Source organism: Amblyomma mixtum, chromosome 1 (genome assembly GCF_055824585.1).
Source record: "Amblyomma mixtum isolate Tamu chromosome 1, ASM5582458v1, whole genome shotgun sequence".
NCBI lineage: Eukaryota > Metazoa > Arthropoda > Arachnida > Ixodida > Ixodidae > Amblyomma > Amblyomma mixtum.
In genome coordinates, this window is record NC_143012.1 from 98,839,647 (window position 1) to 98,851,253 (window position 11,607).

Sequence of the window (11,607 nt, forward strand, 5' to 3'; positions counted from 1 at the left end):
CGAAATGCAAAAGGCCCCGTGTGTTGTGCAATGTCAGTGCACGTTAAACCCCTTTCTCTCTCTCTTCTTTCACTCCCACCTTCCTCCCTTCCCTTATGGCGCGGTTCAGGTGTCCACCGATATATGTGAGACAGATACTGCACCATTTCTTTTCCTCAAAAAACAATTTACCGCAAACCAGCAGTTATCACAAGCAGCAGGAGTAAGCTTACATTCTTTGCCTGTGTCTAGGGTGCCCGAAATGTGTAGCTTGCATTATATGAGTGTAGCCGAAGCTTAGCGATGCTGACAGGATATCACAATCCAAATCACGCTGTCCTCTGATCATGGTGACAAATGGACACAGTCCGATTGCTTTTTGCACCCTCCCTCTGGTGTACATCCTTGAGTGGAAGAAATTAAGTAATACATTAAACACTCCTCACATTCAAGAAATAAATTCACAACATGCTGAATCATTAAAAAGAAGTTCTCATTAATAGTAATTTGCATATTATTCTGCCATGAGCAGGTCAGAAAAGAGCAATCACACACGTACAGTCAGCACTGACACCAGTGATTGTAACAATTGGCAGATCAATATCCGCATGGGGGTTCTGGAGTACAACTATCACAGGTGAGCCTCAAATAACCTCAAGAAGCCAAATGTCCATAGCATTTTGAGCAAATAAGCAAAGTAGCATTACCTAACCCACAGTGTATAGCCACCTGCACTGAGCAACACACAAACCCTCAGTTATGCAAATGTAAGGAAATTGCTGATATTCAAATACAGTCGAACCCGGATATATCGAATTCGAAGGGGATCGGAAAATAGTTCGATAACAAATTGTGGCTTACCGTTTGGAACAGCCGCGAATCACATAGTATGGGCGCGCAATGTGAAAGCGCTTTATTTCGCGGAAAAAAAAAATCACTAATTTTGGGCTGCTTTTTCCCCTGGGAAACGAAGTTCAAAACACTGGCCTCGATCTTCTCGAGACTGTCCAGGCGCGAGAGCACAGTGCCTTCCATTTCGCCGCAACAGCGCCGAATCAGGCTAACGCTGACGCCAGTTCAGTGGCTGCGCACGGACGCGTTTCTTCGACAACACAGTTGCCCTCGTCATCGCTGGAGTCAGCGTCTTGAACGCCAGCTACCGCTTGAACTTCGCTGTCAGCGTTAAAGTCCTCAACAGTCACTTCGGACGGAACGGCGCCGAGAAAATTGGACGCCGCTCCCCGTAGAGAGAAGGCGCTGGCAGATTGTGTTCGCAGATGACCTTGAGTCAGCGGTAGTTTTCGCCGCAAGAGTACAGATGGCGCTGTAGTATGGGAGCCCAGGGCCCGCGCTGCCCGCTCGCGTGCGTTCGGAAATTTCCTGAAACTCGTGTGTGTGTGTGTGAAGGCTTCTCCGAGTTCTCGAAAATTGTTTGGTTGTGCCTGTGAGTCCTGTTAGTGCATTGTTCGGCTGATTGGTATTCTGCTGGGATTCACTCAACATATACCACGCCGCGGCATGTGACGCCGAGTGCAATTAGTTGCCCTCAGGCTTGCTGCGATTCAAAATGGGCAAGAAGTGCTTTGTACCGAATTTCAAGTCGGGGTATCGGACATGTACGGAGCGTGTGTCGCTTTTCAAGGCTCTGCGTGAACCCGAACGTTTAGAAAAGTGGCGACGGGCGATTCCGAGAGCAGACAGTTTTGCAGCCTACCGACCACGTGTGCGCGAAGCATTTCCCGAATGAAGTGATCTCTGCGACATATCACGCGGAATACAAGGGGAACGTCCTTCTACACGCACAAAAAAAAAACGGTGCTCTCACCCGACGCTGTGCCTAGCATTTTCCCGAACATTTTCTGACAGATTTGGGGTTAAATCTGTTGTTTTCAGTGAGCTAGAATTGCCGAAAGATAGTAACCAAGCGCCTTTTCATAGAAAAGTACTAGAAGTAACCACATCACATAATGACTCCTTGTCAGTGAAATGTTTTGTTTATGGCCGTATTGTTAACGTACAGACCATAAGTTCTGGTTTGCCCATGAATTCTCTAGCTGATATAGAGTGTGCAGTGCGGGTCTTTCATGAAATGCATGTGTGTGCAGGTGGTCCCAGTGGTGAAATGTACAATAATATGCGCCCCGAGTGCGCATATATTGACAAATGTGAAACCTGGCGGCACAACAATTGCCTACTAGTGACAGAGAGTACAAGTTGCAATGCATGTGCTAAGTTAAAAGATGTACTTCGTATTCATGCTGCACGAAAGAAAAAGATTTCTCAACTGAAACACATTCGCATTCCGGCCAGTCCATCGAAAAAAAACACGCATTGAAACGTTGCGGCGCGCCAGGATTGCCTGCTACAAGTCAAAAGTGCAGCTTCAAAAACAAAAACATAATCTTGAACAAGAATTGGCTAACTGCAAATTGGCTAACTGCGACTGTTCAGTCGCTCGATGGCAGCAAGTATTGAATTTTACAGAAACCGTGGTGTGCGCAGTCTGGGAGACACTGAAGCCACGCAAGAATACTCACTCACTGACCTAGACATTCTGTCACGTGGGGTAGAATGGTTGGATAACTGGGAAAAAGAGCTGCAGAGTGGAAATATCACGAAAGATATGTTCCTTACAAAAAGCACCTCTGAAGGGCTCCGAGTTACCTTGAGATCAACTAAAGAATTTTGTGAAGTTTTTTTGCATCAGTACGAGTTCAGATACGTTCTTACAAATAAAATGAACCAAGATCCGATCGAAAGATTCTTTGGCAAGATAAGACTTGCTGGAAGCCAGAATGACCATCCTTCAATGCCAACATTTTTGCAACTGTACAATACAATGTCCATTTACAGCCTTCTTAGGCCTCCCAAGTTTGGGAATTGCTGCGTGGTCGATGAGAAGCCATTACTAGACGCAGCAGACTTCAGAGCCCTGATCGAACTAGGCAGTGCAAACAACTCTTCGCCTGGCTTCATTGATCAGCTAAAAGAAAAGCTGGATAAATTGATTCTTGTTGAGGACCGGGAATGTGAGGATGTTATCACAGTAAACGGAAAGGATACAGCGCAAGTCGTTGACTGCATACTTTACTATGTGGTTGGATTCTTGAGCCGAAAGTTGATGAAAGCCACCACGTGCGATTGTTACTGGTCTGCTTTTACCATTCCGGAAAACAGCTCTGCTGAAGCATCCCTAACCAACACAAAGAGCAGGGGTGGACTGTTGCACCCCAACGTGAATCTCTTTGAGCTGTTGAGAACAGCTGAGGAGCACTTTGCAAAAAATGCCGACAGTCAGTCTGCATACTGGGAAACGGTGGAGCATGTGCTTGACACAAAGACCTTGACTTTTCCATGTGCTCAGCACAAATAAGAGGTCATTGCACAAGTTCTGCACTATTTCTTAACCATGAGAATGAGGCAGCACTGCAAAGCTGCAACCATGAACTTGAAAAAACAAGTTCCAGAGAAAACAAAGCTTGCAAAACTTTGTTCATCCTGAGTCTTGTTGCCAAGTTTACAGAATGTACTAATTTTTGTTAGATTTTTTGTGAATGTATGTTTTAAACAGTTTGTGCCGTGTAATGTATAGTTCTGTGATAGAATAAAGTATATGTTCAGCCCCCCTTTCAGCATACCATTCCTAATATTCTACACAAATGTAAGAGCACTGTACACACCACCAGACCTACTTCAGGTCGGGCATTTTTTTTTTCTAATAGGTATAAGAGCGCGAATTGTTCTCTTGAAATGACAGAGTAGAATAGAAAAATTATGCCCATTCATGGGCAACTAGCACAAGATATACTTCTTTGAGAGTTGCGATGGATTTAACCGTGTGACATGCCCTTCATCAAGCTGTACTGCACACAGCTTGGTGTACTGGCGCAAAGTATAACCGCCATCAGCTTAACACTGAGCAGAAGTCTGCGTAGGGGTCGCGTGTCGAGCGAAGTTTGTGACCAAGTACATGTGTAAGCTATGGCAATGGTTCAAGGTGCTTTGAGGACGTTTATTTTGTAAAGAGGAAGATGAGCAGCGGCGGCAGCCGCACCGCCAGCGCACAGCGCGAGATCGCTGGTTTGACGACCGAAGCTCGGAACGGCATTTTGGCTAGCTGTCCTTAGGCTATTTCCCCGAAAATCCTGCTACAATTTATTTATTTTTGCTTTAATTAGCTAATATTGGCGGGCGCAACTAGAAATACGATTGATATACTGGCTTCAACGTATGCTAGCTATCAGAGCTATTACAAAAGCGTCGTCGAGAAATCAGTTGCACATTCATTTAGATAATCAGTCTTGTTACTGCAGAATTCCGGTGTATTCATGCCTGTGCATACTTTTCTATATACCCCGATATCGAGCGCGACAAACGAGCAACGCTTAGCATCGATAACCTACGCAGAGCGAATCCGAGAGCCTCCACCTACTAGCGCCACCTGTCGCCGCGAAACGGAAACAGCGCCGGCGGCGAACACAACCAGGACGGTGCGCCGGCCGCAGTGTCATCACCTAAATTATTCTTACACCGTGGTTGAAACACAGGCACACACACAAAAAAAAAACACGCGAGGCGCAGATGGAGCGATAAGAGCGAAGCCTATGCGAGCGGCAGTCAACCCGGCTGCGAAGGAACGACAGAGGGAAAAGAAAGAGCAGGGAGAAAGATCGGCGCTCTGGGCTTCGTTTTTTTTTTTGTTTTTTTTCTGAGCTCTCTCTTTTCCCCAGACCCACGATGTGCCCACGAGCGACCGTTTTCTCTCTCTCTCTTTCCCCAAGAAGCGTGGTCGCCGCGCGTCTCCATGCGGCGCTCTCTCTACGCTGACCTCCAATGACCTTGACGGAGCACACGCCGGCGGTACAGGAGGAGAGGAGGAGCGGGAAAGCTCGCGCCGGTGGGGCGCAAAAACGGGGAACAAAAAAAAAAAAGGGCCCTGCGCCTGCTGACTGCGGAAATGTTCTCCGCTGAGGCGGCTGAGGACCGGACAGGAATGTCTTTGGGGAAAGCGCACCTTCCAGGGGCGCGGCGCGGCGCGGCGTTCGATATATCCAATGTCCGGCGAAAATGGAATTCGATATACAACGCAACTGTCCTATACTTTTACATAGTATTTTCAAGGGGGTAATCTGTGTGTTCGATATAGCCAATAATTCGAAATATGCGGGTTCGATATATCCGGGTTCGACTGTATTGCTTGATACTGCCGAATATCAAGCAATATTTTCGAAGCATACAAACTACAGCTAAACCTGCATGTAACGAACCACCATATAGCGAATTCCTCGATATAACAAAGTTTTTCAATTCCCCAATGCCGCCCCCTTGGAAGTGTGTGTATTTGAGACCTCCATGTAACGAACGCCTAGCGTCGGTTGACCTTGACGTAACAAACTCACTAGGCCGACTGTCTGTTAGCTTGTGCTGAGTTACGAAATTTGGGTGAAAAGTAAAGCATGAACTGACATGAGAGGAGCGTCAACAATCACAACAAGCGACCATCAGCGCATCTCCGTTGCTATCGCTTTCGCCGCCCCACGGTTGCTCGCGTGCCGCTGCGGAGGAGGCGGTGGCTGCTGTAGCAGTCGCGCTATCAGACATCGAATAATGGGGTTTTCTGTAAACATTTTCAAGATTATTCCACCTACATTTATTTCTTATTTTGGTTTCCATTTTGCATTGCCCTTTGAGTCTTCTCGCGAAAGCTGCATGTAACAAAAACCTGAATGTAACAAAAAATCCCGGACTTTTTTCAACTTCGTTATATCCAGGTTTAACTGTACAGCTTTCTGTAGTCGGCCATCAAAGATATGCTGGATCGGCTTCAATCCTACAACACGTTACACCTGGCCCTGCATTAATACACAAAACGAAGGAGTGAGGCGTGCCTTACGCAGTCGGTTCAGTCCGTGGCTGAAGTGGCCCCGGTAGTCGCCAGCGACGAGGACCTCGGCCAGAGATTCAGCGTGCGCCTGGTCCGTGCCCACCTTGCGCATGCAGCGCACGATGAAGGCCTCCATCTCCTGCTTGGGCACCACGATTCCTGCATCCTGGTGCACCGCTGACGCCGCCGCCATTCTCGCAAAAGAAGCTCCGAGTGGCGCTGGGAATGACTTCTGCGACCGCTCTAATCTTTGTACTACTAGCGGCGGTCTTAGTAGGCGCCCTAATAACCGCATGGGTGATGACCCCGGCTACTTCTGCAGCCCTCGGTGCAGACACAAGCTACACAGCTAACACTTGCACCCTCTCACCTAATCGCAGCTCTATCTCTCCTCCGGTGATGCACCTGTATTATGCACCAACCAGATCAAGCAGTAAACCAAGGGCACGCGAAGACAATGATATGCCTCCTCTTAGATTTATTGATTTATTTACTTTTTTCCCTTTGTTTCTTTTCACTGCGGTTTGACAATGTGCTCTCACAGCCGTCTGTTCTTCAATCTCCAAGCCAAGCGCGCGCTTTCCCGGTTTCGCTACCAGAGCTCCTGATCCACGCCTTTATCTTCCTGATAAGAATTAACACGCTGGGTGGAATCCGGGTCGATCTCTCTTTCACTTGTAGTCAAGCCCCACTTTGTGACGTGTGCGTTGCCGATATACTTCAAGTCGGTGCCACCAGTGAAAGCACTGCAAGTAAAAAAAACAATGAAGAACAAAGTGTTAGGCAACACTGTCTGCGGCAACATGCAGCACGCAAGTCAGCAGATAAACAACGCCGCATAGAAGTGTCCCCACCGAAATACATATTTGTGACCACTTTGGCTTGCGTTTTTACTTCTGTTTTTACTTTATCGTTCCTATTTTACTTTACTTCCAAACTGCATGCATCAACTGCCCTGCAGGCAACTCACATGAGGCACTACGAGCAGAGGAAGTGACAGCACCATGTAAAACAAAGCATGTTGTAGAGGCAACTGGCTCCGATGTTAGTGTCCTCTCAAATGGCAATGTGCTTCTGGTTTTCACAAGAAATAATTGTATGCATGTCAACACACAGTCATCATTGTCATCAGCCTGACTACGCCGACTGCAGGGCAAAGGCCTCTCCCCCATGTCTCTCCAATTAACCCTGTCCTTCGCCAGCTGTGGCAACCCTATCTCCGAAAACTTCTTAACCTCAACTACCCACCTAACTTTCTGCCGCACCACGCTATGTTTGCCTTATCTTCAAACGCACTTCGTTACCTTCAAGGACCAGCGGTTATCTTGCCTTCCCATCATATGCCCTGCCCAAGACAACTTCTTCCTCTTGATTTCGGCAAGGATGTCAATAATCAACATTTGTTCCCTCACCCACTCTGCCAACTTCTGATCTCTTAACGTTGCACCTATAATATTTCTTTCCATAGCTCGCTGCGTTGTTCTTAACTTAAGCTGAACCCTCTTTGTTAGCCTCCATGTTTCTGCCCCATAGGTGAGTACCGGTAAGATGCAGCTGTTGTATACTTTTCTTTTGAGGGATATTGGTAAACTGCCATTCATGATCTGAGAGAACCTGCCATATGTGGTCCACAACATTCTTATTCTTCTAGTTATTTTCCTCTCATTATCCGGATCAGCAGTCACTACCTGCCCTAAGTAGACATATTCCCTTACCACATCCAGCACCTTGCTACTAATAGTCAACTGCTGCTCCCTTGCGAGACTGTTGAACATTACTTTGGTTTTCTGCACGTCAATTTTTAGACCCACCGTTCTGCTCTGCCTGTCTAGCTCATTGATCATGCTCTGCAGCTCGTTTCCCGAGTGACTTAGCAAGGGAATGTCATCAGCGAATCGCAGATTAGTTACGTATTCTCCATTAACTCTTATCCCCAACTGCTCCCAATCCAGTCCTCGGAACACCTCCTTAAAATAAGAGGTGAATAGGATTGGTGAGATCATGTCTAAATGCCTGACACCCTTCCTTATTGGAACTTTATACCTGACTTTATAAATGACTACGGTAGCTGTGCAGTCGTTATAGATATCTTCCATTATTTTCACATAAGACTCTTCCACACCCTGATTCTGCAATGTCTGCATGGCTGATATGGTTCCACGGAGTCAAATGCTTCCTCGTAATCAATGAAGGCTATATATAGGGGTAAGTTATATTCTGCCCATTTCTCTACCAGCTGACTGATAGTGTGAATGTGGTCTATTCTCAAGCATCCTTTACGAAAGCCTGCCTGACCATTCGGCACATTCAAACTTGTAATTATCCTTTCATAATGGTGAACAGTGCCAGTATAGCTCTGTGGAGAAGTCGTTTGCACTTTCTCCGTGAGCCAACATCATCGTGCTGCAGCACAAGCATAGAAAGAATGATGCTTGAAAACACATAATGAAAGAGCAAAACAAATGCAAAAGCCTGAGGGCTGCAAAGTGCACAGCTCGATGCAAAAGGAAATCTAGTCTGACACTGGGCCAAGAAGAAGCTTGCAAGTTCATGTAGACGTTCTCACAGTGACTAATGAATCCGTGAAAATAAACGCCTAAATTCTAGCAGCCCATTCTTGCTCATACACTCCCACAGTTAAAGGGAGTTTACAAGATGAGGGTGCAAGGAGTATGGAGTGTACTTCAAGGAATTCAGAGTACCAAGATTTTTACACAAAAAGGGAAACTGAAAATGCCAACACCAATGATTTCGAGTACTATGTATGACAGTCTGGCCATCCAGAGGTGAATGCTGCCAACTCCTACATAGACGAGTGGGTTTTGAGCCAGGTCACAAATGGTGGCTAAACACTGAGCAAAGCAACAATTTTAGCAATGCACAGCGTGCAATTAAAAAGGCCCTGGCAACAGCCCAGAGTTGTACACGCAGATCAGTTCCTGAACTCGAAGTAGCCTGGCTAAGTCCTCCAGCCACAAAAACACCTGGTTCAAATTGCCAGTTTGTCATGGTGATTATTAGCACAAAAAATTGGCATATAAATTGTAATATCACCGAAAAGAACAGTACTATATAAATACACAGTGACAAGAAACCTATGTCTTCCACTCTGAACTTCATGAACCGTGAAAAATGCTGGAAATGTGCAAAAATATCCCACACAGTGGGAGGGTGTTTGCAGCAGTAAAACACTTAAAAGGAACTGTGATGAAACCTGGAAAAAACACAAGGCAATTCTGAATTGTCCTCCCGGGCTCGTAAGCATCACATACTAGATCCCAGGGCTATACAGAGGAGACTAACTTTAGCATCTACATTATAACAGCAAAAATTGAACTTAAAATATTTAAAATTTAAAGATTAAGCTGAATGATAAAAATGTATATGAAATTTTTTAACATATAGAGCACAGCCATTGTTTTAGTACATAAAATGTTCATATCTTTTACACGTCCCTCTGTTCATATCAGTCTTATATTCCCTTTATGGCTCTGGCTGACCAAATATGCCATTTCATATGGAAAGGCCATGTTACAGTTCTAACACATGCAAGTGTTCTCTGGAAAAAGATCTAAAATGCAAGTACACACTCCTGTGACGTCACAAGATGTTTCTACAAAGTCTCTTGACATCCAGTACTTGAATGTGTCACGGTATACCTTTCACTGAGTAATGCTGAAATTTGGGCGAACTGGTACATATTCACTGTGGATCATCAAAGACTACACTGAATGGACACACAGGCACACGCTTACCAATGACTCCGTTCAGTCCAGTCTTTGATGCTCTGTTGGCAAACAAGCAGCTATGCCTCTAACATGCCATGTAATTGTATGATGGGCATAGTTACACAGGAACAGCAATTGATGTTCGCATTAAAGAGTAAACTTCAAGATCACTGAGTTATGTGCGAAATAGTACATGCTTTTATTGCAGTTTTCCAACCCACTTCTTCAATTGATATCAACGGCCATTTTTTTTTTTCCCTAGATTCCAAACGACATTTGCAATGGATGTTGCTAGAAATGTGTGTTTGTCATTGAAAATTATCCAATGGATTACAGCACACTATGAGATTGCGTGGTAGCACACATTTGATGGAAGTCACTGCAGTGGACAACAGAGTTTACTGGTTCACTTCGCAATGATGAATACACAGAGCATGGCACATTTCATTTTGAGGCTTCATGACGTATTCCATTTCTTGGTGATATGGCTTAAGATTTTCAAATTCTCAGCCATGCTTCACACGTTTCAACCAGTTTTCCAGAAAAATCATCAGCAAGTGGCACTAATTACTCACTGACACTATCAAGACGCCCTTAAGTGCCAATGAATAAGTTGTTTATGCTCCATGTAGAATTCTCATGCACCCTGTCAACAAAAGCCTGCCCTCACGTAGAGTAAAAAGATCTACTTCCTTGTCCACGACAACTACTTTCACATGCAGTGCATTATAAGCACACATTCATTTGTGCGTCTAACGTCTTGTAAATTCAACAGCTGTATTATAACTGCCTACTGACTGTCATTATTCTAATGATTTTCGTGAAAAAGCTTCTTTCATATGCTGTGGACAAGTAGACACTTTTTCAGCAAACAGCACATATATACATGCAGACAGACTGTCCGTACTATATTATTCAGACATTTTACAACAATACGTGTTTTCGGTTTCTAAGAAAAATATAGCAGGCGTCCGGCTCAGTGCTATGGGTTAAAGACAAAATCCTTGACACTGGGAAAGAAACAGCAAATGTTTTCCTCTGCATTTAACTTCAGCCGCGACTGCGCGCAGCGCGGTGATGAAATGAAACATCGTAACTTTTGCACTTAAACAAGCTTGCGAAGAACCGACCCTTTCTGAAATGATTAAAAAGGCTAGGCAGCATACTGAGGAGTAATTACGGACATGTAAAACGTTAAGGGTAAGAAAAGACAACCAATCACGCTAGTCGGGCGATTTCGTAAACACCAGCACCCGTTGTTTTGGTTTCGTTTTCGCGCTGCACACGTTAGGCCTGTGAGAAAGTTCGGCTCGGTTGCGTGATGTGTGCCAAGCGCGTCGGTGCGAATGAACGAAAACATCCAACGACAGCACGATGAGCCGAGCGAATCTAAGCTGGGCGACAACGTAAACATGTAAGCATGTAAGCCATTTTGTCGTATGATAAGCTCGGGCATGCTTTGGGACCTGCGAGACAAGCAGTGAACCTCGCATGTTTAAACGCAAGCAAAGAAATGCCGCAAAAGCCGAAGGCTCCGGACTGGCTGTACATACTGCTTCTGTGCTCGTCAACCTGCAGCGTGGTGCCTTTTTCCCATTCAGTCTGCAGTAATGCTTTCCAGGCGTACTGTCAACGCGACCTGCATCAGCTTGCAAAACCACATGCACCACATGCACCACATGCGACACCAAACACGGCAACGACCACCCGCCGGCGCCGCCGTTTCCGCTGGCTGCATGGATCACGTGGTGGCTTTCACTTGGAGCGGGTGATTTGAATTGCGACGAGGAAATCGACGGGGAAGCTTGACGTCGAACTTCTTTCTCAAGGCTTCAGTGTGCGCCCAACGTGCTTTCAGCGCTGCTCCGCGCGTATTTACTTCCAATACGGTCATGCTGGATTGGACTGGAATGAATTTTGTGGTCACACCCTTTATATCGTTCGGGTGGACATATCGTACAATGCCCAGACTTTGTGAAGGAAATAATAAATAAATGAAAATAAAAGAAAGATTGG

At 45.6% G+C, this 11,607-nt stretch overlaps 1 protein-coding gene across 3 annotated transcripts in view; it reads right to left on the reverse strand.

Moving 5' to 3' along the window:
* The window catches only part of LOC149367306 (uncharacterized), a 43,396-nt gene extending 32,103 nt beyond the window's left edge, over positions 1 to 11,293 (reverse strand). For all 3 annotated transcript variants that reach the window (XM_089554970.1, XM_089554969.1, XM_089554968.1), the window contains exons 1-2: positions 11,145 to 11,293; positions 5,873 to 6,609 (exon numbers count right to left, since the gene is read on the reverse strand). In XM_089554970.1, the coding sequence (XP_089411096.1) occupies positions 5,873 to 6,158 (286 nt within the window). In that variant the 5' untranslated portion in view covers positions 6,159 to 6,609; positions 11,145 to 11,293. The remainder of the gene's footprint in view (positions 1 to 5,872; positions 6,610 to 11,144) is intronic.
* Positions 11,294 to 11,607: the final 314 nt, after the last annotated feature.